Source organism: Ambystoma mexicanum, chromosome 8 (genome assembly GCF_040938575.1).
Source record: "Ambystoma mexicanum isolate Mex_15411 chromosome 8, UKY_AmexF1_1, whole genome shotgun sequence".
NCBI classification, from domain to species: Eukaryota; Metazoa; Chordata; class Amphibia; order Caudata; family Ambystomatidae; genus Ambystoma; species Ambystoma mexicanum.
Genome location: NC_090929.1, coordinates 1,615,146,587 through 1,615,173,898, shown reverse-complemented (window position 1 = coordinate 1,615,173,898; position 27,312 = coordinate 1,615,146,587). Strand labels below are relative to the sequence as shown.

Here is a 27,312-nt window from a genome sequence, read left to right as displayed (position 1 = left end):
CCAAACATTAGGATATAGTCTTGCCAGGAAGTGGTACCATGCACAGAGGGACAATAAGAGAATTCTCGGTCTGTAGGGTGCATATTTCTCCATATACCTAGAAGGCCATGGAGTTCACATAGCTGTGCAACTTTCCTAGCTGCTTTGGACGAGGGACATTCCTGGATCGATCATGATCGCTGTCCAAAACCAGGAGCAAGTCCCTCACCTGAAATAAAAGTATCTTTAAATCTCGAGAGCTATCCACTCAAAATATTCTTTACAATCAGCATTTGGTGCATAACATTTAATCAAGGTAACTGGGTATCACTTAATTATAAGTTAATCACTGTCGTGACTAACATACTCTTAGTCCATAGTCCCCTTTCCTCCATACTTGTGGGGACATCTCTCCGTCCTGTGGGACGGGACCGGAGCACTTTGTAAAAAGCATCCACTTTTTTTCAAAAATGTGTCCCTCCTCTCTTTCCTGCGCGGGGCCCGGCATGCGGCCGTAACCCCGCCCACCTTGGCTCCAACCCGTGCATCGCCCATCAGTCCTTTTCTATCGCAGGGTCAAAGACCCATTAGCAATAACAGCGGAACCTTATTAGAGGGGACGGCGGGCGGGTGTATGGAGAAAAGGGGACTATGGACTAGGAGTAAGGTGGTCACTACGGTGAGAAACCTGGTAATACTCCTAGGTCCCGTCACCTTGCCTCCATACTTGTTGGAGATTCCCAAGCACTCCTTACAGGAACGATGGGTGGATGGAAATACCCCTTACTGAAACAGGTTCTTTAGCACAGCCTGACCAAACTGAGCGTCAGCTCTAGAGCTCATATTGAGGCAGTAATGCTTACAGAAAGCAGATGGGGAGGCCCAAGTAGCTGCCTTAGCGATGGACTCCCAGGGAACATATTTCTGATAAGCAACCGCGGCTGCCTTGCCCCGCACCAGGTGTACATGGATACCTTTAGGAGGTTTCAGCTTTTGGACGGTGAAAGACTACGTGATGCAGGCGGCAATCCATCTGGAAATAGATGCCTTAGACGCCGGCCTGCCCGGAGGGTTACCCAAGGTCACAAAAAGTTGAGAAGAAATCCGAAGCTCTGAAGTCCTGTCCAGGTAGAACTTAAAAGCTCTTCGGACGTCAAGACAGTGTAGAACCCTTTCAGCCTCTGAGGCAGGGTTCGGAAAAAAGACTGGAAGGGAGATCGAATGATTCTGATGGAATTCGGTCACTACCTTCGGTAGGAAAGCCGGGTTTGTCAGAAGGACTACCTTGTCCTTGTGAAAGACCAAGAAAGGATGCTCCACCGACAATGCCTGGAGCTCACTCACTCTCCTCGCTGACGTAACGGCGACCAGAAAGGACACTTTCCAGGACACGTACTTGAGGTCAACCGTAGCCATTGGCTCAAAGGGTTTATGGCACAGCGCCGTCAGGACTACATTTAGATCCCAAGGCAGGTGCAGACTACGAACCGGAGGGTAGAGGCGTGTTAAGCCAGCAAAATGTCTCTTCACCACTGGGTTAGTTAGAGAATAAGAACACAGGTCTGTAGAAAGGTAAGCGGAAACCGCTGAGAGATAAGTCCTGCAAGACAGAACATGAACCCCTGACTCTGCTAGGGAGGATACGAAGGACAGCACCGTGTCAATTGTGGTCACCCTCGGATCAAACTCTTTCTCCAAACACCAATGACAGAACCTGAGCCATTTACTCTCGTATTGAGATCTGGTCGAGGGTTTCCTGGCTGCCTGGATAATGCGCATGTTCTCCGCAGACAAACTCAAATGCTCTAAAGACTTGAACTCAGGCACCATGCCGCCAAGCTGAGCGATTGTGGGGAGGGGTGCCACATCTGTTGTTCGTTCCCCTTGGTGAAGAAGATCTGGAGTTACTGGTAACCTGATCGGCGGATACACCGACAGGTGTTGAAGTTCTGAGAACCAAAACCTGGCCGGCCACCACGGGACGATCAGTAGAAGAACAGTTCACAGAGTTCTTCAACTTCCAAATTGCTTGATGAACTAGAGGCAGAGGCGGGAAGGTGTAAGCTCTCATGTTGGGCCATGGAATCTCGAGAGCATCCCCCAGAGAGGAGGCTCCCAGCCCCCCCTCTGGAGGCATACTGAGGAAGCTTCTTGTTTACCGCTGTGGCGCAGAGGTCCACCTCCGGTGTGCCCCAACGCGAGAAAATCCATGAGAGGACCTCCGCCTTCAACTCCCACTTGTAGCTGACCACTGTCCGCCGGCTGAGGGCATCCGCTGTGACATTCAGCTGGCCCGGGATGTGCAGTGCTAGCAGCCAGACCCCATGAAGCACGGCCCACTCCCAAATCTGGATGGACAGGTCCACGAGAGGGGGAGACTTTGTTCCCCCTTGCTTGTTTATGTAATACATTGATACCACATTGTCCGTTCTTATGCGGACCACCTTGTTGACAATGAGCGGTCTGAACGCCTTGAGCGCCAGAAAGATCCAAATGATTTATGTGCAGGAGCTTGTCCTGAGGCGACCAGAGGTCCGAGACTTAAAGATCTAACGTCGCACACCACCCCAAAAGGGAGGAGTCCGTCGTGCTCGTCACCATGGGGGCTGGGTCCTGAAACCCCACGCCCACCGACAGGTTGCTGAGAGATGACCACCAGTCCAGGTCCACTCTCATGGAATCCGGAATCATTATCCGCTTGGAATCCGGGTCCACAGCCTGACGCCAGGAACTCCGAAGAGCCATCTGGGTATGTCTCATTTTGAGACGAGCAAGAGGAAGAGCCAGTACACATGAGGCCCAGAAGCCTCTGGAACCACCAGGCCGACATGCTCTCCGACTGCGCCAACATCTGACACGTGGCCAACAATTCCGCCATTCTGTCCCCGGTCAGATACACTCGACAGTCGATCTTGTTCCAACGAAAACCCAGGAAGATCAGGTCCTGTGAGACAGTCATGGAGGATTTCCGCCAGTTCACCGACAGCCCAAGATGGAACAGGAGCTGAAGGAGAGACTGGAGGTTGCCCGCTGCTGCCAACAGACAAGGGCTGCGTAAGAGCCAGTCGTCCAAATAAGGATACACATGGATACCCTGGAGACGAAGATAGGCCGCAATCACCAACATCATCTTCGTGAAGACACGCAGCGCCGAGCTGAGGCCAAAAGGAAGCACCCGAAACTGTAATTGCTCCTCTCCCAAAGAGAAGCGGCGATATCTCCTGTGTGGATTCCAAAATCAGGATATGCATGTACGCATCCTGAAGATCCACCACGCTGAGCCAATCGCCCATCTGCAAAGAGTAGCGAATCTGGCCAGGCGTGATCATCTTGAATTTCTCTTGGGGTAGGAAAAGATTGAACTGGGAAAGGTCTAGGATGGTGCGCAGGCTGGCCTGGTTGGGTTTAGGCACCGTAAACAGCCGGGAGTAGAAGCCCTCCCCTCGCTCCCCAAGGGGAACGGGTTCCAAAGCTCTGAGGTCCAGAAGTTTCTGAACATCGGCCTTGAGGGAGGGTGAGCCCGACAGCTGAAAAGGAGGGTTGAGGGGTGGGGTAGGGAGTAAAGGTAGTCCCTCCCACCGGGGTCTCGTGCGAGCGTGGAAAACCCTCATTTGGCAGGCTCATCGGTGGCGGTGCCACCTGAACCTGATGAGGAGGCTGAGGAGCGGGAGAAAAACCGCGTACGCTGTTGTCTATGGCGGTTATTCCTCGCAGGAGTATCCACTCTGCGAGATTTGCGGTCGAGGAAGCCCCTAAAACCAGAGGAAGGTCGACTTTGCGACAACGGTCTCTGGGATTTGAAAGGAGCTTTAACCAGAACAGACAATGATTTAGCCGTCTGAATACTATCCTTGGTTTTGGTGAGCTCTACATCAGTAGAAGAGTGAAAAAGCTCCTTACCATCGAATGGAAGGTCCAGTACCTTGTCTTGCACTTCCTTCGAAAACTTAGTGGCATGCAGCCACGCTTGCCGCGAGGTATCAACCCCAAGCATCAGGCCCTGAGCCGAGGTGTATACGTGATGAGCCGCAGCCTCCTGGAGATCCTGGCCAAGAACCTGGCATCGGAAAGGCCACCTCTGAAGTCTTCCAACTTCTTGACCGGAATGTGCTCCTCAAACTCCGACAGACCTTTCCACATCCGCATGTTTGCTCCCGCCAAAATCAATTCTGCATTGGCCTGCCTGAGCTGCAAGGCCGAATTGGCAAAGATGTTCCTCCCTAGGTGTTGGAGAGAATTCTATGTAAAGGCTAATTTCCCAAACCTAGTGAGTCCCCCAGCAGCCTTGCTGGATTTTTGGGGTTTATTTTTCTCTCCTGCTAAGAGTGAGATTCTTTTGCTCCTACTCTTAGACATAATGAGGTGTTCCTTTAACTTTCCATGTGTTTTATGGGATATGGGGTCTTTTACTCCATAGGGTCTCATGTGATTTTCTGTGATGTGGGTTACACAGCACCCTCCGTGCAGTGACACAGGGGTGTCGTAGTGACACGCAAACAGACTCCATACCCTGGGACCGACTACTGTCTCCCAGGGCATGTAAAGTCACCATTGGCTTTACTCGTCCCAAATTATTAACAGAAACCAGTACCAACCATCATATTGTGGACATACTGGTCGGGGCAATTCGATTGCCCCGGGGTCTGTTGTTCGAGGGGGCACGTCTCCGTCCCCCCTGATCGAGTTTTGGCTGGTGGCAGTGGATACTACTTTTTATATTCGACCGCGAATATATCCCTATGGGATTTTCCCATTGTTCGAGGCTACCAACTTTATTTAATTCTTATAGCCTCGAAACATACCGCCGGATTATTTATTTAATATTAATTCACCGGTTGGTATTTTTTGCCAGAACTCTATTCTAAAATGGCGTTTGTTTTCTCTTCTGTGACTCCAACCCAAGTCGAGCCCTTTGTTCCACTTTTTGGCGGGATTCTCCACAGAAGCCTCCAAAAGTGGTGCCACTCTGTCTGGGTACTACAGGGGGTGCGGGAGGGGGTTTAGGCACCCTAGACAGTTACCATGGTAACTCAAGTCGCACTCTTGTGTAATTGGCCCAAGTGGTGAGCCGGCCGGCTCACCACTTAGCATGTTTGATTGACAGCTAGGCTGAGTGAATGGGGGTGTGCTGCATAAAAGCAGGGCTTTGGGGACTGGAACTTCAGAAGTCGCCACAGGACCTAAGAATCCGAGGAGGGAGAAGCTGAGCCGACCTGCAACAATGACACCACCGGTGGAGCCCTGCTGAACTGTCTCACCACTTTTCCCGACGACAGAGGAGATCTCCAGTCCGGAGAGTCTTCTTCCTTTGACTGGTGAGGATAACCAGTTTCGCCTTCTTTTCACCTTCCTGGAGCATCTCGTGGCCGCCTTGCCCATGCCAAGCAATCCGGCAACCGGAATACCACGGTTTACCACTACCGCGAAGAGAAGGGTAGTACCTTTTAACCGGAGGACTCTGCGGCTGGTTTCTTCCCTGGCAGTGCAACGACCTTCATCTTTCCTCTACGGTGAGACCTCTTCTTCCCCTGGACGAGACACTGACTTGCACCTGATGCCAGGAACAACTGCCCCCGCTGGAGCTTCCTTCACACTTAAGGTACTGTGTCCCGCCTGGCTTCCCTTGCGACAGATCGTTTGGGGTGACAGTAAAGCCCCAACTTTCTAACCTGGGCTAGCCTGGGACAACCTAGCTAACTTTTAGTGACTTGAATTTCATCCTTTTTGTGCGAACTATCGACAAGACTCTTTGGGCATACCCCACTGTGTGAATCTGGACCCCCTTCTGCTTGCTCTCTCCAAGAGTGGGCCTTGCAATTGACTTCATTGCTCTCCAGTAGAACTCTGCCTAACCTGCCTTACTGAGGTTCTTTGTAAAAGTATTGAAACTTGTGTGCTTCCTTAACCCTGCCTTTTTCCACCCTTTTCTTTACAACTTATTAGAGTGTCATCTTATGTTAAGTGCTCACATCTGTCTGAAAATAAGTGGTGTTTCTCACTAAGACTTGTCTAATAAGTGAATAGGGTTGTATATATATGATAGTGACTGTGTGCTGAATTTACTCACCTCGTTTTTGCTAGTGTAAATTACAAGTGTTACAAGTGTGTTTTTAAATAATTAATTATATACTTTTACACCAAAGCTCTGGTCCGTGTTTGTTTGTACTAATGTGTCCCTGTACCTATTGTGTATACTCTGCATACTGCCTAACTCTTCTTGAGGGAAGTCGGACTGCTCAGCCATAGCTACCAAGTGAATCTGTGGGGTACAGACTGCTACCAAGTGGGTTTACTGCCAAACACCTGTAGTCTTAAATCTTTTGCAGTGGTCCCTAAGGGAACTGCACAGGTTTCTGCCTAACACTAGGGAGTCCAGGAGCTTGTCCTCCTTTCCCAAGACCTGAGTAGCCGTCGCGGAAGAGGATGCTGCAGGTCTGGATTGCAATGTAGCCGCAGCCACCACTGTGGAGGAGGGAGGCGGACAAGACAACAAGGCCACCACTTCCGAAGAATGCAGCCTGTACCTCGCATCAATTTTTTTATTGACAAAAAGACCTGAGTGTGGCTTTTCCCAAACTCTTTGGACCTCGGCCAGAATGTTCTTCTGCAGGAACAGGTTGGTACGCTCCAAGGGAGACAAGGTGAACGCCCCAGAAATCATGCCCTCCTGCGGAGCGGGTGCCTCGGGCACCGGAACATCTAAGAAACTCATGTCCAGTACCCGGTCATGAAAGGCTCTGATAGAGCAGGGAAGGTGCTCGTTGTCCTGATCGCCTTGAGGGTCATCTGACAGGTTAGGATCCTACTGAGCCGTGTCAGGCACTGCCTTGTCCACCGGGGACAATGGTGGCAAAGGCGGAAGAGCAGGGGGAGGCACCACGGGCAAGGGAGGCGCCGGTGGAACCACCGGAGGAACAGGTGGAGCCGGAGGCGCAGGTGGACATATCTCCTTGAAAAGCCCTTTGAAATATTCCCTCAAGGGGTCGGTGCGCATACGCGCTTGAAATTTACCGAAAAAGGCGTCCTCAGGAGATTGTTTCGGAACCTGAGGAGGCCTCTCATGAGGTGGACAAATCCAGGGACGTAACGTAGAAGGGAGCCACACCGGCCCCTCAACCGACATATCCACATAAATCAAAGGAGCCGCCCCCGCGGGCAACGTAACATTGTGCGGAAGAGGCATCCGGGCGTTCCAATCATAAACCGGCCGGTAAGGATGCGCACAAGGGACCTTAGGTTTACCCAAAGGATCGAACCCTACACCAGGGGCCGATGGCGTAGTTGTAGGGGTAGTACCTAAAATGGCCACGGTGGTCGTGGCGGGAACGGCCGCCATTTTGTCCTCATCTGAGGGGGAACGGCGGCACGTGAGGAAGTGAGGCAGGGGTCCCCGTCGATGGGTCAGGGGTCTTAATTTTAGCCTTAACGTAAGGAACCTCGGCAGAGCCGGTACTATGAGGCCTGGAATGTTTCTGCGACATAACAACCGCCAACTGAGCCTTCGAAGGAAGGGCCTCGGCACTGCCGGTAAAATAAGAACCTTGCTTCTTTGCCCCCTCAACAGATCTGGTGTCACCACATGAGCGAGAACGGTGAGCAACCACTTTCACCGGCAGGGCCTTGCCCGGCCCCTCAGAACTGTTGGTAGCCTTAGCCTCTGTACGAGGGACCTCAGTCCTAGGCCCGGTAATAGCCTTATCGGCACGGGCCTCGAACATCCGTTCGGTAACCACAAGCCCAGCCAAGGCCTCGGGGCGCACACCGGTTTTGTTTTTGAGGGAAGCCGAAAGAGAGGCCTCAGAGCAAGCTCCGGTACCCCACGACTCAGTAGAACTGGGCCTACAAACAGCCCCCACAGGAGGGGCCTCGGAGCGTACTCCGCTGTACACAGGCCCCTTACGGAGACCCTCGGAGAAAACTCTGGTAGAATTATTAGGCCCGACAGGCACCTCAGGGCGAACCCTGGTAACAGAGCGACCAACGCCCCTCCCGGCCCGAGAGGAACCTGGGAAGGTATCCCCCGGTCAGGGTGCTCTGAAAAGTAAAGAACTTACCTGGCGTTTCTTCTTCTCGTCGATGAATGCCTGAAAATGAGAAGGAGTTCGTCGGTACACCTCCTCCCACCGCTCCAACCGACGTTGAAGTGCCCGGACCGAAAGGGAGTCACAGTAAAAACAGGAGTCCCAACGGTGATCCGGACCCAAACACTCTAAACAAAGAGGATGGGGATCCGCCCTCGCGAAGCGACGGTGACACGATGAACAGTCTGGAAAATCTAATTTAAAAGACAGACTAGTAAACGAATGCTAGCGAGAGCCAGAGAGGAAAACAGGGAAGAAAATCTTCCGAGGATGCAAGTGTGTCCGGCCCCGATTGTGCGGAGAAAAGGACTGATGGCCGATGCGCGGGGCAGAGCCAAGGTGGGCGGGGTTATAGCCGCGTGCCGGGCCCCATACAGGAAATGGAGGGGGGACAAATGTGGATGCTTTTTACAAAGTGCTCCGGTCCCGTCCCACAGGACGGAGAGATGTCCCACAAGTATGGAGGAAAGGGGACAGGACGTAGGAGTATGTTAGTCACTATAGTGAGGGACTTATAATTACTCTTACATCTCTGTCCCCTTTCCTGCATACTTTATGGGCAATTACAACTGAATGTAGCCCCAGGGTGGAGAGGTGACCCTCCTTAAGAAAACAAGTTCCTTAATACTGCCTGCCCAAAGGCCGCTTCCAACCTAGAGCCGGCATCCAAACAGTAGTACTTACAAAAAGCCGAGGGAGTGGCCCACGTGGCTGCCCTGCTGATGACCTGAGACGGGACGTGTCTCTAGAAAGCAACCGATGTGGCCTTGGCTCTAATCGCATGAGCATGCATGTTTGCCAGAAGCAGCTTATGCTAAACGTCATGGGCCTACTTAATGGCTGCCACCATCCACCTTTCTATGAAGGCCTTGGAAGCCTGCTATCCAGGCCTTGCCCCGCTGAAGGAGATCAATAGAGCCTCAGATTTGCAGAAGCTCTTGGTGCTATCCAAATAGAGGTTTAGTGCTCTTCTAACATCTAAACAGTGCAGAACCCTCTGAGCATCGTCCTTGGGGGTCTGCAAAGAAAGTGGGGAGTATAATCTCCTCATTTAGCTGGAACGCCAAGACTACCTTAGGAAGGAACGCAGGAGCGTTCTGGGGACCACTTAGTCCCTGTGAAAGGTAGTGTATGGCTCAGAAGCCACTAGAGCTTGAATCTCGCCAACACGCCGTGCAGACGTAAGACCCACCAAAAGGGCTGTCTTCATGGTGACCAGCCCGATGTCCGCGGATGCCATAGGCTCAAAAGATTTATGCGCCAAGGCGCCCAATACTATACTGAGGTCCACACAGGGTGTGGCTGCTTGATGGTGGGTAGTGCCTAGTGAGTCCAGTCAAAGTCTTTTAACCACCAGATTGGAGGACGAGAAAACCTCCCCCTCCGAATTCCAGTTGGCTCAGATGGCCGCCAGATAGGTGCGGCATGTGTCTATCTGCACTCCAGAGTGAGCTAGGTGTGCAGAGAAGGATAGCACATCATCCAGTGAGCAAGTGAGAGGATCGATTTCCTTGGACTCAGCCTAGTAGCAAAATCTAGACCACTTGCTTTTGTACTGGCTCCTAATGGCATCGCTCCTAGCACCGTGAATGATGTCTAGATCAGCCTGTGAGAGGCACAGATGCTTCAGTGTGACCTATTCAGAAACCACACTGCAAGGGCTAACATCTGTGGGGCAGGGTGTATGACCGTGCCCCCTGCTGTGACAATAGATGGACTGGGCCCAGTGGAAGGTGCATCAGAGGTTGGTCAGACAAGCTGCGAAAACAATAGCCTCGCCGGCCACCACAGAACTGTCAGAATGATGCGGAGGGGCTGAGACTCTTATCTTGCAGATCGCCCTGTGTATCAGTGGAGTGGGAGGGAAGGCATAGTTGTTCATGCTGTTCCACCGAATCTGTAATGCATCGCCCAGTGAGCCTAGATCCTGTCCCTACCAGGATGCGAACTGAGGGCGCTTCCTGTTGAACCAGGTGGCAAAGAGGTCCACCTTAGGATGAACTCATCTGTTGAAAATCTGCTGAAGGACCTGGTCGTTCAGCTGCCATTCTTAATTGTCTGCCCCCAGCCTGCTGAGCCTGTCCTCCCCCAGGTTCGACTCCCCGGAAGGTGGCTCGCCATCAGGTGACCGACGTTCGCCTGGTACCACCTTGCTTGTTGAGGTAATACGTGCTGGTGGAGTTGACGGTATGAAGGAGGATCACTTTGCCGCTGATGAGCGGTAGGAAGGCCTTAAGAGCCTGCCAGATGGACTTCAGCTCTAGCCAATTCATATGTGCTTCCTGTTCCTGGTAGGATCAAACTCCTTGGATGCTGTGGTTGTCCAGGGTAGCTCCCCAGCCTTCCAGCGACGAATCTGTGGTGATGGTAACCTGCAGTGCTGGTCGACGGAAGGGCCTGCCTACCCTCAGATTGCAGTCCATGCTCCACTAGACTAGGTCATCGTGTAGGAGAGGAGGAAGGCCGACAAGTTCCGCCTGCAAAGCCTGCTCCCGAATCCATGAGGCTGCCAAGTGCAGCTGTAATTTCTGTAAGGCACTGCCAAAAGACAAGCCAACATGATACAGAGGAGGTGTAGGTACCACCATGCCAAAGTCACCTCTCTGCTGAGAAAGTGACCCGTGGCCCTCTTGATAGCTGCAATCTTGTCCTCCGAAGGGAAAATTCTCTCGAATCTTGTATCCCAGATGAGGCAGAGGAACGTTAGACTCTGCGTCGGCTCCAGTTGAGACTTCTTGAGATTGATGGAGAATCCCAAGTCGTGTAGAGTGTGTTAAGAAAGATTCCCATTTTCTCCTCCAGTTGTGTAACCCCCCAAATTTTTGCTGCTGTTTAACACCATAGTCTGACTTTTCCAGTGGAGCACAGCCTTCAGCTGCACTCCCCCTGGGCTTTTCACTCACTTTATTATGGGGAAACTGACATGCCCTTAAAGACAGTGTTAAGGTGTGCGTCCCTTGAACGCTGCGTACCTGTGTTTCCTGACAATGTTCGTACTGGAGAAGCCAGACTGATCGGTCCGAGAGCAAGGTGAAGAAAAGATGGCGCAAGGAGGCAACCCTGACCCAACCCTAATGATACAGGGATGGATGGGGACCAGCTCCTGACGCCACGGATACACTTCCCTGCAGATTTACGTGACGTCAGGACAGTGCAAGCACTGACAGTGAAGGTGGCGAGTTCTTCAGACTGTAGACAAGTACAAGGTGTTTGGCAGTTTCTGTAATCCAGGTAAACAGGAAGATGTTCTTCGGAAGAAATTCGACAAGATGTGCAGAGTGGATTGGGAAGAAGTCTGAAGGAGCTGGTACCCCGGCAGGGCAAGCGAAGAACAGGCACCCAAACAGAGCAGATGAGAAGTATCCAGGAGGTAGTTCAGGATACCCAGGTATGGCAACAAGGAACCCCGGGGAGGTAACCAAAAGGTACTCAGGCTGGCAAGAAGACCGGTTAGGGTAAACCAAAGAACCCCGCGACAGGCAGGCAGGAGGGCGAGATAATCAGGAAGGGCAGAGGAAAACTCGCCAGAGCAAAGAAGGGATTCCAATTAGGGAGAGAGCCAGAAAACCCCAGAGAAGGAACAGAGAAATCACAAAGGAACCCCCAAGAACAGATCAGAGGATCCAGGCCCCGGGAAGGAAACCAGGACCCCTGGGAGGGGGCGAGCACAGAGCCAGGAACAAAAGGCCAAAAGGGTCCAGGCTGGGAACAAGGAGCAGAACTGGTGGTAGAACCAAGCGCAGCGGTAGGTCATGAACAAAACACGTTAAGACGCGGTTCGTTCCTGAAGCCAGACTCTATTTAAAGCGTAATGTTAGATCGAGGCTTGGAGCGCAGGTAGGACCGCGCATGCCGTGGCCGAGCGGCGAACAGAACAAGGCTTGGAACATAAGCTTGTCCCATTGCTCATGGTCACCAGCGAAGCCCGCGCATACGAGCGCTTCCGTAGCAAATCAGCTCGTCGGGAAATGCCTTCTCTCCTAAGCCAGAACTGGGGGTATAGCCGCCAAGCCCAAAGGTATCCTACGGAGGAGGCCCAGGTAGGTGCCCTAACAGTCAGTCAGTCAGTACTGGGAGACTTTGTTTCCCTTAGTCCTTGTCAATGTTGCAACTTTTCTGCAACATGTTGCAAGTGCACAATGTACATTACAGTACAGTGCACTTGGGTCTTCTAGTCATTTCAAAAAGGCCCTAAATACTCTCTAAGGATTTTTAGGAGAAGTGCATATGTGCCTTGGACAGGGATGGTGGCAGCTTATCTTTTCTCGTATGGTATGCCTTTATGTGAGCAGAAATCCCACTGGAGCCTCTTCATTTTGGTGCAAAGGAGATTCTGGATAAGAGAAGGCTCCAAACACCCATACATGTCGATCTCTGGAGTTCTCATTGAACAAAGGATAGGATAGGATCCAAGTATCCTGAAACTAAGAAGCCGAGGCGAGGAACCGGGGAACCGCTGGTGACTGGCTGGAAGGTTTGGCACACTGAGCCCGCTGTCGTCCCGCTGGACCCCTCTGCATCTGATCAAACAGGAAGGTCTGCGAAGGGGCTTTGACCCACTGGAATAGTGGGACTAACTATTCTATGCACCTTCATCAAACGCTGCAAGTAAGCCTTCTCATAAGTGTCCCTGGGCCAACCAGTGGGCTGACCAGCATGCACAGGACCTTTGTCCTGATACCACATCCGTTTCGAGGAGACCCTTGATACATCGCTAGTTCTGTGTTCACGGCACTCTCATACCAAATTACGTACACTTGCCGTTCCTAGGTCTGGAGTGCACGCGGTTACCGTGTCTCCCAACCGTGGTGACGAACTTTGCAGGTGCGCTGCTGCTGTGCCCATCTTGGCCCTGAAGCCTGCTACAGTGAAACTGGCCTGATCCATCCACCAGGAGCGGAAAAAGCGCCACGGTCCCGTTTGGGAATCAATGTTGTAACTTCGTGTCTGAAAGCCGCAGATTTGCCGCATTTGAACCTGCAACCGAATTGGACTCGGCTGCCGGAGATCGGCAAGTACTAGAAACCCTTACCGGTGGCCCCTAGCGCATTAAACCCTTTTTACGCACAAGTGTCCCCCGAGGGCCATCTCCTTATCCCAGATAGCCCGAGCTATCAAACTATGCCCAACTCTTGGAACCTGCTCTGCCCTGTTGGGAGACCCTCCTCGAATAGTGGGAATTTATTCTGCATCACCTGACCTGCCTTCCTGAGCTGCTACAGACCCTACAACAGACCCCATTTCGCCCATCAGCACTACCGCGTGCACCAGCATTGCAAGTCCATTTGAGCAATAAGCTCCTCTCATCATAGGGACTAGACTGCCTTTCGGTTACGGTTGTGATTTCAGCAGAGTTGCCTAAAGACTCTTTGCACTACCTGCGTTCTTCCCTTGATAGGTTGTGGACCCATATCGTGCATTAACCCTTTAGGCTCCTTGGTTTTGTGTATATGTATTTTAGGAGGATTGTGTTGGTCTAAAAGTATTACTGGTAATAATTACGGTGTGTTGAACTTCAAAGGCCTTGAATAAATATTTCTATTCAGAGGAACATCCCATAAGAAGAACGTTACAAGGTAAGAAGTAACTTGTTCTTCGAAGGGATTGTGTCCTCCAAAGTATTCCTGATCTTTGATAGACTCCCATAGCAGTGTTGTGTAATTGGAGGTGGGAGGTGGGAGTAAAGCGCCATGTTTCCTTTTAGGAATGAACAGAATGTAATACGGCTTTGCCAAACCTAGTCTCTTGACTAGAGGAGGAATCCAGGTTGTAAAATCTTGTGAAGGTATGTGCGGATGACCATGTGGCAGCCGCACATATGTCTCGAACCGGAACCCCTCTTTGGAGGGCCGAGGAGGCTGCGATACCCCTGGTTGAATGAGCCCTAAGATTTTGAGGAGACTCTTTCCCTGCTAGTTTGTAACATTCCAGGATGGCCAAAATAATCCATCTGGAAATGGTTTGTTTTGTTATCGGTAGTCCCAACTTGTGCCCTGAGTAACCTACGAACAGTTGGTCTGCTTGCCTAATCCTAGCAAGTCTGCAGATGTAAAAGCTTAAAGCCTACCTTGGGTCCAGCCTAAGTAGCCTTTCTTCCTCTTTCCCCGATTGGGGAGGCGGATAGAATGAAGGTAAGGTAAGGTAATTGTCTGAGTGATGTGGAATTCAGAAACCACCTTTGGGAGGAAATGAGGCTTCACCTGTAGGCCAACTTTGTCTTTATGAAAATTTGTATGAGGGGGTTTACAAGATAGAGCTTGTAATTCGCTCACCCTTCTAGCAGATGTTAAAGCCACTAATAAGAAATCTTAGCGAACAAGAGTGGAGTGGTTCGAAAGGAGTACCCATCAGGAAATTTAAGACTAAATTGAAGTCCCATAAAAGGAACCTGGAAAGGTCTTGGAGGGTAGACATTAGTTAATCCCTTTAGAAATTGCATTACTAAGGGTAATTTGAAATACAAAGGCTCCTCTGCAGTGCGCTTGAAGATCGATAGCGCTGCGAGATAGCCCTTAATAGTGCCAACTTGAAGGCCTGAATTTGCCAAGTAGAGTAGAAAGGATAACACCATTGGTGTACCACATGAAAAGGGGTCGATATTCTATTCTCTACACCAGCTGCAAAATTTGTTCCAATGGGAGCGGTATAAAGACTTTGTTGCTGGCCTTCTGGCCGAAAGCAACACCTCCATGACGTCATCAGGGAGGTCCCAATCCTTGTATCTCAACCTTTCAGAAGCCAGGCGTGAAGGTTGAGGGTTCTGATGTCTGGATGGAGAACCTGACCTCCCTTCTGTGAGAGAAGATTCTCCCTGAGTGGAAGACGAATTGGAGGGCAGATGGACATGTCCAGAAGGTCCGGGTACCACGTTCTCCTGGCCCAGTCTGGGGTAATTAGGATCATGGTACTCTGGAATCTTCTCAACCTCCTGATCATTTGAGGAATGACAGGGACTGGTGGAAACGCGTACAGGAGTGGAAACTCCCAGGCCACTACGAACGCGTCCCCTAGAGCTCCTCTTGGGGGAAATTCCCTTGAACAAAACAGATCGCACTTCCTGTTGGTACTGGTCCACAGATCCACTTGAGGGGTTCCCCAAAGGGCGAACATCTCCTGGAGGACTTCCTGAGCTAGTTCCCATTCGTGGGAGACTGTGCCCTGCCTGCTCAGAGCATCCGCCGTCAAGTTCTTCTCTCCGGCTAGGTGAACTGCCGATAGAGAGATTCCTTCTTGAAATGCCCAAAACCAGAGGTGCATTGCCTCTCTGCACAGTGGCAGTGATCCTATGCCTCCTCTTTTGTTGAGGTAGTGCATGACCACTGTGTTGTCCATCATTATCAGGACATTTTTCCCCCTGTACAGATGGCAGAAAAGCTTTCAGTGCTAGTCTGATTGCTCTCAGTTCTAACAGGTTGATATGTAGTCTGGACTCCGATGGAGACCAACGACCGCTGATGGTCAAGTCGTTGGCATGGGCTCCCCACCTCGTGAGTGAGGTATCTGTGACTACTGTTATCTCCGGCCATGGTTGCCAAAACAGTTCTCCCTTCAAGATGTTTTTCTGGCAGGCCCACCACTGAAGGTCTCGAGCCACCTTGTCCGGAACCTGAAGGAGGTCCGTCATTCTCCCGGAGAATTGCGACCACTGAGTTCTCAGTGCCCACTTTAAAGATCTCATTCTCAGGCGAGCCTCTGGCACAAGGAAGATGCAGGATGCCATGAGGCCTAGCAACTTCAAAAAGTCGAAGGCTGGGAGACGTTGGGCATTTTGAAACTTGGTGACCATCTGCAGAACATCTTGAGCCCTCACCTCTGGTGGCGAGGCTTTTCCCAGTCAAGTGTCCAGGACCGCTCCAATGAACTGGAGTCTCTGTGATGGTATCATCTGTGACTTCTTTAAATTGAGGGAGAAGCCCAGTTTGTGAAGGAAGTGGCAGACATAATCTAGCTGAATCTGAGCTTGTTCCGGAGATACAGCTCTGATCAGCCAATCGTCCAGTTAGGGGTAGAAGTGAATCCCTTCCCTCCTTAGACTTGCAGCCACTACCGACATTAGCTTGGTGAAGACCCTAGGGGCGGAGGTCAGCCCAAATGGCAGAACTCGAAATTGATATTGAGAGCCGCCAATTGCGAACCTCAGGTATTTCCTGTGTTTGAGATGGATTGACACATGGAAATAAGCATCCTGGAGGTCCAGAGATACCAGCCAGTCCTGGAGCTGGAGGGTCTGAAGGATTTGAGAGAGAGTTACCATCTTGAACTTGTCCTTCCTGAGGAACTTGTTCAATTCTCCTAAGTCCAAGATAGGTCTCAGTCCTCCGTCTTTCTTCGGTATGAGAAAGTAAAGGGAGTACCAGCCCTTGTTCCTCTCCGCTACAGGTACCGGTTCAATGGCACCTTTCTCTAGCAGGTCTACAATTTCCTACAAGAGGAGCGGATCTGGAACTTTCAGAGAGCTGTACCCCAGTGGATGACTGAGGGATGCGTAGAAAAGGCAGGCAGTAACCTTGGGCAACTGTCTCCAATGCCCAAGCATCTAACGTAATAGCCTGCCATTCCGTCAGATGTTGAGTTAACCTGCCCCCTACTGGTGTCTTGTGAGGAGAGTCCTCAGAGCGGTTTGGAGGCGGCTGATGCAGATGCCGAGGGTAAAGAGGCACCTGCTGCTGCTGCGGCTTTTGTATTTTTACCCCGTCCACCTCGGGTGAATTTTTTCTGACCCCTTTGAACCGGCTGTCCTCTGCCTCTTCTGAATGCGGAATAGAAGCGAAAGGACTTACCTCTCCAAGAGGTTAATGAGGGGCGATATGGAGTCTGACGGATTGCAGCTCCTAGGGATTTTGCTACTGCCTTTGATGTTTGTAGTTTTTCTAAACTGTCATCTGCCTTCTTACCAAACAAAGAAGAGCCGTCAAAGGGCATATTCAAAAGTCTGCTTTGCACATCTGGAGCAAAACCAGACTTTCGCAACCAGGCAAATCTCCGGGATGTTGTACTGGCGACCATGGCCCTGCTGACGCCGTCAGCAGAATCGATGCCAATTTGAAGGGATTCGCATGTAGCGTCTTTACCATCCTTGATGATGTTTAGGAACGCTTCCCTTTCTTCTCCCTCCGGCGGGCAGTCAGCCGCTGATGAAGCACACTCCCAAAGTGTGTGGCTGAACCTTGCGAGCGTACAAGTAGCATTGATGGATTTCAACGCCATGCTACATGCAGAAAATACTTTTTTGGCCACAGAGTCATATCTCTTATCATCCCTGTCCTGTGGAACAGTAGGGTAAGCCGATTTACTACCTAATGAAATAGCTGCCTGAACAACCAGACTCTCCGGAGTTGGGTGTTTAGATAAATATTCAGGGTCAACAGAAGACACCCCCAGTATGGATGAAAGAGGACGAGACCTAAGGGTTTTAAACATAAGCCTAAACACTAAACAAATAACCTGTCAAGCCTTCCCCAAGACCGTCCTCCACCCCCTAATGGCAACCCACAAACACCAGTAATCTTAACCCACCCTACATAGATATCGACCAGCGTGTGCATTTCATCTGGTGGGGTACTTCGGTCCAAACAACACACCCATATACTTACCATAATTCAACCAGCAGCTTAAAAAGCAAACATCCAAAGAGCAGAACCCCTCCATAACTAGAGACAACACAGTATAATTCCCACCAAGAGGCAAGGTTAAGATAACTCTGCCTGAGGCGAACTAGAGGACCAGGTTGGAACCAGAGGGAGCATTGCGTTCCATCAGCCTCATTGCCTGCTTGTTTTCTGTTAAGGACAGCCTGAATCTTGTTATGTTATGTTACTTTGCATTTATATAGCGCCTTACATACCATTGGTATGGTCTGAAGGCGCTGGTAGGTTGAACGCCCTTGGGAACCGAAGTTCAGGTCAGTAGAGAGAGTAGAAGGAGTCAAAAGGTGCTTGTGAGCACCGGGTATGTGTATAGCTCATGCAGAATTCGTGTAATAGCTGCTTCATAGCAAATGAGGGGTAGACTGTAGGCTATGTACCTGGTTGAGGCCAGTCCCACCTTGACACTCGTTCTTTGCCGAATTCCTGGAATGGCGTCGGACGGGTGCCTCTTTCTGGCGCAGCGGCCATTTTGTCAAGCTGCCTGCCACACGCCTGCGACGTGGTGCTCAGCCTGCTGGGCCCGGCCTCGTCCAAGACTCTTGCGTGTGGATCACGAGGCCTACCCTACTCCTCGGGCCTCTGCCCAGTAGGTGTGACACCCTCAAACCGGGGGTCGGTAGAGCTGTGTTTAGGCGCCCCCTCTGACATATTAACGGTATTCGGGTATAGCCCCTCGGCCATGGTGCCGGTAAAAGGGCGGAGCCCCTAAGCCATGGTACCGAACATGATTGCCAACTGTAGTCTGGGCCAAGGCAACGTTGGCAGAGGGTGTGGGGTTCTGAAATTGGGAAGAGCCTGTTGCAGGATGGACACCTGCTGAACCCTCTAGAAGTCGACATGCTCCAGGGAGGAGCGTGACGCCTGAGGGCCGAGTACCTAATGATAGATCAGACAGACAAAAAAAACACAAAGAGAAGTAGTATTCGCGCGTGGAATTACATGGCCGAAGCCAAACCCAGGAGCGCTGGTGAATTCGGCCCGTTCCTGTCGACACGGAAAAGGGGACTGAGGTGTGGTGCCAGAGGGCAGAGTCAGGGCAGCGCATGCCCCCTGGGCCGCACCCCTGCGCGCCTCTAAATTTAAAGGGGAGAAGGTTTTTTCTGGTGAAAAAGGTTCCGTCTCCCGTCCCTTGGAAGGGACGCCCAAATAGTATGGAGGAAAGGGGACGGGACGTAAGAGTATGAGGAGTGTCATCAAACCAAGACATTTTATCTATTAATTCAGGCAGTATATGTGTACTTTACTTTGATGGTTTGCTTTTCTGGGTAGTTAAGACTTCTGAATATGCGTTTTAACACTTCGGAATGTTTGTTACCACATACTGTTGAACAGATTTGGGAGGGTGGGGGGGGGTGAGCAGCCTCCCAATTTATTCATTTTTTAGCTTAAACTAACATGTAAGAAACCGCAATTGCACATTTCTTGATACTTAAATGTCACTGCAATCTGCGCACAATCACAAAATATTTCTTTACATGTATGAATGAACACAAAGGATTTCAAGTGGAGTAGCCTTAGTTTTCCTGAGTGGTAAGCAAAATCTGCAGTTCAATACCCATTCAAAGAACTCTGGTTTCTTAGCGCTGTCTCTTGCTCCATCCCATGGAGGACATTATCATTTCCAGCAACAATTAAAAAAAAAAAAAAAAAAGCTATAATGTCGCTTTTAAGTAAGCCCGGTTTTGATATCGCTGGTCAAATAGACGTCTTTATCCATATTATCTTCAATGGCCGTAGAACCCCCTCAATCAAACCCCACGACAGAGCAGGTGCAGTCTCATTGTCATGGAGGACATGCTTCCGAGCTCCATGACAACACATTCGGACTCGACTGCACTGTGAAAAAAGTACTCAAATGATACAAGCATGTAACGGAAACAGTGAAAGTTCAGAGTCAGCAAAGTAATCCGAGGGGTGGGGAGAGAACCCATTCTCCATCAAATTCATGCACTGAATACATTTCAATATATTAACAACATGTCTGAAATGTAAGAATAAACGCAACACTTACATGGTTTTCTATCTACTTCGTTTGGAATGGCTGTTTTATATTCTCCATCTGCATGAACTGCATAACGTGCCTCCAAAAGATAATTTGCAATATTAACAACTGGATCTGCGGCTTCATCAACAAGTTCTACAACGGATGTTTTTTCTATCTTCTTCACTACTTTTACAGTCATCATCTTGTTTGCAACTTTCTCCTTCATTACAGAAATAGCATCTGATGTCCAATTGCCTAGAGGAGGCTTCACACCTGAAAATTGATTTTTTAGAAGGATGTCAAGTGCAATTCATAACCCAAGGCACAAGCAAATGCTACTAATTCTATTAACTCTTGTTCCTTTGGTCTCAAGCATGGAACATTACTTTTTTCGAAGTACTTTAAAATATGCTGTTCGCTGTGGCACACGTTGTGAAAATCGTTTGAAAATCGTCTGTTTGCTGGGAAGACTATTGCTTAAAGTTCCACGGACATTATATGCTGCAGAGGACTGCTTTCTGGAGGAGGACGTACTTTTCTGTGACACAGAAGTTGCCTGACCTAGAGAGTCAGTGATTGGTGTGGTGTTATTGAACCACCCCCCCCCCTCCCCCTCAACAGTCCCTCCCAGTAAACTACAAATACCCAGGGTAGTACTTTAAGTACGCTGTTCGCTGGAAGCTCGTAGCCCCAAATAACTCACAACCAGATAACAGGGGGGAAAATTACCAGGTTACTCACCGTAGTGACCACCTTACTCCTAGTCCATAGTCCCCTTTCATCCATACTTTTGGGACAGCTCTCTGTCCTGTGGGACGGGACCGGAGCACTTTGTAAAAAGCATCCACATTTTTTCAAAAATGTGTCCCTCCTCCCTTTCCTGCGCAGGGCCCGGCACGCGGCCGTAACCCCGCCCACCTTGGCTCCGCCCCGCGCATCGCCCATCAGACCTTTTCTATCGCAGGGTCAGACACCTATTAGCAATAACAGAGGAACCTTATTAGAGGGGATGGCGGGCGGGTGTATGGAGGAAAGGGGACTATGGACTAGGAGTAAGGTGGTCACTACGGTGAGTAACCTGGTAATACTCCTACGTCCCGTCCCCTTTCCACCATACTTATGGGAGATTCCCAAGCACTCCTTCAAGGAACTATGGGTGGATGGAAATACCCCTTACTGAAACCGGTTCTTCAGCACAGCCTGGGCGAACTGAGCATCAGCTCTAGAGCTCATATCGAGGCAGTAATGCTTACAGAAAGCAGATGGGGAGGCCCAAGTAGCCGCTTTCGCGATGGACTCCCAGGGAACATACTTCTGAAAAGCAACCGTGGCTGCCTTGCCTCGCACCTGGTGTGCATGGATACCTTTAGGAGGTTTCAGCTCCGTGATACAGGCGGTAATCCATCTGGAAATAGATGCCTTAGACGCCGGCCTGCCCTGAGGCTTACCAAAGTCACAAACAGTTGGGAAGAGCTCCGAAGCTCTGAAGTCCTGTCCAGGTAGAACCTAAGAGCTCTTCGGACATCCAGGCAGTGTAGAACCCTTTCCGCCTCCGAGGCAGGGTTTGGAAAAAAGACCAGAAGGGAAATCAACTGATTCAGATGGAATTCAGTCACTACCTTTGGTAGGAAAGCTGGGTTCGTCCGAAGGACTACCTTGTCCTTGTGAAAGACCAAGAAAGTGTGCTCCACCGACAACGCCTGGAGCTCACTCACTCTCCTCGCTGACGTAACGGCTACCAGAAAGGACACTTTCCAGGACACGTACTTTAGGTCAACCGTAGCCATTGACTCAAAGGGTTTATGGCACAGCGCCGTTAGGACTTCATTTAGGTCCCCAGGCGGGTGCGGACTACGAACCGGACGGTAGAGGCATGTCAAGCCTGCAAAATGCCTCTTAACAACTGGGTTACTCAGAGAATAAGATCATTGGTCTATAGCAAGATAAGACGAAACCGCTGAAAGGTAAGTGCTGCATGACAGAACGTGAACACCCGACTCCTCAAGGGAGGACACGAAGGACAGCACCGTGTCAATCGTAGCCACCCTTGGATCCAACTGCTTTTCCAAACACCAACGACAGAACCTGAGCCATTAACTCCTGTATTGGGATCTGGTCGAGGGTTCCCTGGCTGCCTGGATAATACGCATGTTATCCGTAGACAAGTTAAAAAGCTCTAAGACTTGAACTCAGGCACAATGCCGCCAAGCTGAGCGATTGTGGGGAGGGGTACCACATCTGCTGTTCCCCTTGATGAAGAAAATCTGGGGTTACTGGTAACCTGATCAGCGGAAACACCGACAAGTGTTGAAGTTCTGAGAACCAAAAACTGGCCGGCCACCACAAGGCCATGAGCAGAAGGGAACAGTTCACAGAGTTCTTCCGCTTCCCAATTACTCGAACTAGAGGCAGAGGCGGGAAGGCGTAACCTCTCATGTTGTGCCATGGAATCTCGAGAGCATCCCCCAGAGAGGAGGCTCTCAGCCCCCCTCTGGAGGCATACCGAGGAAGCTTCTTGTTTTCCACCGTAGCGAAGAGGTCCACCTCCGGTGTGCCCCAACGCAAGAAAGTCCATGAGAGGACCTCTGCCTTCAACTCCCACTCGTAGCTGACCACTGTTCGCCGGCTGAGGGCATCCGCTGTGACATTCAGCTGGCCCGGGATGTACACTGCAAGCAGCCAGACGCCATGAAGCATGGCCCACTCCTATATCTGGATGGACAGATCAACCAAAGGTGCCCACCCCGCAGGCAACAAAACATTGTGCGGAAGGGGTATACAAGAATTCTGGTCATAAACTGACCGATAAGGATGTGCACAAGGCCGAGAAACCAGACCTACACCTGAGGCCGATGGCGCAGCTGTAGGGGTAGCGTTCAAAATGGCCGCCGCTGTCGTGGCGGGAACGGGCGCCATTTTTTCATCACCTGAGGGGAACTGCGGCACGTGAGGAAGTGAGGCAGGGGTCCCAGTCGATGGATCAGGGATCTTAACTTTAGCCTTAACATAAGGAACCTTGGCAGAGCCGGTACTATGAGGCCTGGAATGTTTCTGCGACATACCAACCGCCAAATTAGCCTTCTCAGGAAGGACCTCGGCGCTGACGGTAAAAGAAGAATTTCCCTTCTTTGCCCCCACAACAGTTCTGGTGTCGCCGCAAGAGCAGGAACGGTGAGAAACAACCTTCACCGATAAGGCCTTGACAGACCCTCAGAAATGTTGGTAACTTTAGCCTCTGTACGAGGGACCTCGGACCCAGGTCCGGTAACAGCCTTACTCGCGCGGGCCTCGAACATCCGTTCGGTAGCACCAAGCCCCACCAAGGCCCCGGGGTTCACCCCGGCATAAGAGCCAGTCGTCCAAATACGAATACTCATGGATACCCTGGAGACGAAGTTAGGCCGCAATCACCGACATCTTCGTGAAGACACGCGGCGCCGAGCTGAGGCCAAAAGGAAGCACTCGAAGCTGGAAGTGCTCCTCTCCCAAAGAGAAGCGGAGATATCTCCCTTTGTGGGTTCCAAATCAGGATATGCATGTACGCGTCCTGAAGATCCACAATGCTGAGCCAATCGCCCATCTGCAAGGAGGAGCGTATCTGGCCGGGCGTGATCATCTTGAATTTCTCTTGGGGTAGGAAAAGATTGAACTGGGAAAGGTCTAGGATGGTGCGCAGGTCAGCCTGGTTGGGTTTGGGCACCGTAAACAGCCGGTAGTAGAAGCCTGCCCCTCGCTCCCCAAGGGGAACGGGTTCCACAGCTCTGAGGTGCAGAAGTTTCTAGACCTCGGCCTTGAGGGAGGGTGAGCCCGACAGCTGAAAAGGAGGGTTGAGGAGTGGGGTAGAGGGCAAAGGTAAGCGGAAACCCGCTTGAGCGACTGACAAGACCCATCTGTCTTCTGTGATGGCCTGCCACGCCTCCCAATGAGACGCAATGCGTCCTCCCACCGGGGTCAAACCCTCATTTGGCAGGAATATCGGTGGCGGTGCCACCTGAACCTGATGAGGAGGCTGAGAAGCGGGAGAAATACCGCGTACGCTGTTGTCTACGGCGGTTATTCCCCGCAGGAGTATCCACTCTGCGAGATTTGCAGTCGAGGAAGCCCCTAAAACCAGAGGAAGGTCGACCTTGCGACAACAGCCTTTGAACCTTGAAGGGAGCTTTAACCAGAACAGACAATGATTTAGCCGTCTGAGTGCTGTCTTTGGTTTTGGTGAGCTCTACATCAGTAGAAGAGGGAAAAAGCTCCTTACCATCAAATGGAAGGTCCAGAACCTTGTCTCGCACCTCCTTCGAGAACTTAGTGGCATGCAGCCACGCTTGCCGCGAGGTATCAACCCCAAGTATCAGACCCCGAGCCAAGGTGTCTACGTGATAAACCGCAGCCTCCAGGAGATCCTGGGCCAAGACCCTCACATCGGAAAGGCCTCCTCTGAAATCCTCCAACTTCACGACCGGAATGTGCTCCTCAAACTCCGACAGACCTCTCCACATCCGCATGTTAGCTCCCACCAAAATCAATTCTGCATTGGCCTGCCTGAGCTGTAATGCTGAATTGGCAAAGATTTTCCTCCCTAGGGAGTCCAGGAGCTTGTCCTCCTTTCCCAAGACCTGAGTAGCCGTTGCTGAGGAGGATGCTGCAGGCCTGGATTGCAACGTAGCCGCAGCCACCACTGTGGAGGAGGGAGGCGGACAAGACGACAAGGCCACTTCTTGCGAAGAATGCAGCCTGTACCTCGCGTCAATCTTTTTATTGACAAAAAGTCCCGAGTGTGGCTTTTCCCAAACTCTACGGACCTCGGCCAGAAGGTCCTTCTGCAAGAACAGGCCAGTACGCTCCAAAGGAGACAAGGTGAACGCCCCAGAAAGCACGCCCTCCTGCGGAGCCAGTGCCTCGGGCACCGGAACATCTAAGAAACTCATCATGTCCAGTACCCGGTCATGGAAAGCTCTGATAGAGCGGGGAAGGTCCTCGTTGTCCTGATCGCCTTGAGGGTCATCTGACAGGTCAGGATCCTGCTGAGCCGTGTCAGGCATTGCCTTGTCCACTGGGGACAATGGTGGCACAGGCAGAAGCGCAGGGGGCGGCACCACGGGCAAGTGAGGCGCGGGCGGGACCACCGTCGGAACGGGTGGAGCCGGAGGCGCGGGTGAACATATCCCCTTGAAAAGCCCTTTGAAATATTCCCTCATGGAGTCGGTGCGCATAAGCGCTTGAAATTTACCGAAAAAAGCGTCCTCAGGAGATTGTTTCGGAACCTGAGGAGGCCTCTCATGAGGTGGACAAATCCAGGGACGTAACGGAGAGGGTGCCACACCGGCCCCTCCACTGACAAATCCACATAAATCAAGGGAGCCGCCCCCGCGGGCAACAAAACATTGTGCAGAAGAGGTATCCGGGCGTTCCAATCATAAACCGGCCGCTAAGGATGCGCACAAGGGACCTTAGGTTCACCCGAAGGACCGAACCCTACACCAGGGGCCGATGGCGTAGTTGTAGGGGTAGTACCTAAAATGGACACCGTGGTCTTGGCGGGAACGGCCGCCATTTTGTCCTCATCTGAGGGGAACTGCGGCACGTGAGGAAGTGAGGCTGGGGTCCCCATCGATGGGTCAGGGGTCTTAATTTTAGCCTTAACGTAAGGAACCTCGGCAGAGCCGGTACTCTGAGGCCTGGAATGTTTCTGCGACATACCAACCGCCAACTGAGCCTTCGAAGGAAGGGCCTCGGCACTGCCGGTAAAAGAAGAAACTTTCTTCTTTGCCCCCTCAACAGATCTGGTGTCACCACAAGAGCGGGAACGGTGCGCTATCACCGACAGGGCCTTGCCCGGCCCCTCAGAACTGTTGGTATCCTTAGCCTCTGTACGAGGGACCTTGGACCTAGGCCCGGTAGAAGCCTTATCGGCACGGGCCTCGAACATCCGTTCGGTAACCTCAAGCCCAGCCAAGACCTAGGCGCACCCCGGTTTTGTTTTTGAGGGAAGCCGAAAGAGCGTCCTCAGAGCAAGCTCCGGTACCACACGACTCAGTAGAACTGGGTCTACAAACAGCCCCCACAGGAGGGGCCTCTGAGCATACTCCGGTGGACACAGGCCCCTTACGGAGACCCTTGCAGAAAACTCTTGTAGAATTATTAGGCCCGGCAGGCACCTCAGGGCGAACCCCGGTAACAGAGCGATCAACGCCCCTCCCGGCTCGAGAGGAACCCGGAAAGTTATCCCCCTGCCGGGGTGCTCTGAAAAGTAAAGAACTTACCGGGCGTTTTTTCTTCTCGTCGATGAACGCCTGAAAATGCGAAGGAGGAGTCCATCCGAACACCTCCTCCCACCGCTCCAACCGACGTTGAAGTGCCCGGACCGAAAGGGAGTCACAGTAAAAACAGGAGTCGCAACGGTGTTCCGGACCCAAACAATCTAAACAAAGAGGATGGGGATCCGCCCTCGCGAAGCGACGGTGGCACGATTAACAGTCTGGAAAATCTAGTTTAAAAAAGACATAGACAGACTAGTAAACGAACGTTAAGGAGAGCCAGAGAGGGGAAAAAGGGATCGTGCGGAGAAAAGGACTGATGGGCGATGCGGAGCCAAGGTGGGCGGGGTTACGGCCGCGTGCCGGGCCCCGCGCAGGAAAGAGAGGAGGGACAAATTTTTGAAAAAAATGGGGATGCTTTTTACAAAGTGCTCCGGTCCCATCCCACAGGACGGAGAGATGTCCCATAAGTATGGAGGAAAGGGGAGGGGACGTAGGAGTAAAATACTTACTGGTGTTTATGCTATTGTCATGCTTCTATTTCTAATTCTTTTTCCGTGACTGCTTAGGTTGTCTTTTGCATTCTTTCACAACCACTTGATGCAATTGCAAGGATAAACGTTTGCGTAATTCCTGTCACTACCGAAATTGCACCAACTAGGTTGCAATAACTACCTTCACGAAAATCGCAAAGATGGCTAGTGGTTAGAGAAGCACAAAGGGTAATTTGACTACCCCTCTCAAGTTTTCTTCTACAAGCATTGACTCTTTGATATGCCATGGGAAAACTTCATACAATGAGCCAGCTCCATCAGACGCTCATGTTTCGTCCTTACCCAAAGAAGAAACGCCCATGCCCTGTAATCGCCTCTTACTCCAGTTTCTACACCCTTTGAGCCTCCTGTACCAATTTGCTCTATTAGCCCCAAAGTACGCAAAGCCATCAATGACTTCAGAAGTTGTTCTGAATCACCTTTGGCCCCCGGAAGTGTCAAAAGGCAATTTGAAATAACTATGGAGAAAATGGAAGCCCTTGATCAAGCAGTGTGTCGCTCCATCGGTACTTTGACTCCTGTAGTATTCAACGCTGTGAAGAAGCGCATGTCCTTCCAACCACATCTTCACAAGCTCTCTAATAGCCTTTTAGACATGAGTATCGAAATCGTTGACGATATTAACAAAGAGCTCCCTCCATATCCAGTTACTTACTCTCCCGAATTTGAGGGGATACATGCCAAATCTCCCCAATCACAACCACTCGCTGATGTAAGTAAAGGAAGATGCGATGCAATACTCTCCAAACACCTTCCCGGTGATCATTCGAATCTTAGATCTCCTGGATAAAGGTCATGATCTGACCCATCTAGAAC

At 51.2% G+C, this 27,312-nt stretch overlaps 1 protein-coding gene across 1 annotated transcript in view; it reads right to left on the bottom strand.

The window, feature by feature from the left end:
- The window catches only part of TDRD1 (tudor domain containing 1), a 2,044,642-nt gene that overhangs the window by 1,069,134 nt on the left and 948,196 nt on the right, over window positions 1–27,312 (bottom strand). Inside the window, exon 15 of the mRNA XM_069611868.1 lies at window positions 19,719–19,964. Coding sequence (XP_069467969.1) covers window positions 19,719–19,964 — 246 coding nt within the window. The remainder of the gene's footprint in view (window positions 1–19,718; window positions 19,965–27,312) is intronic.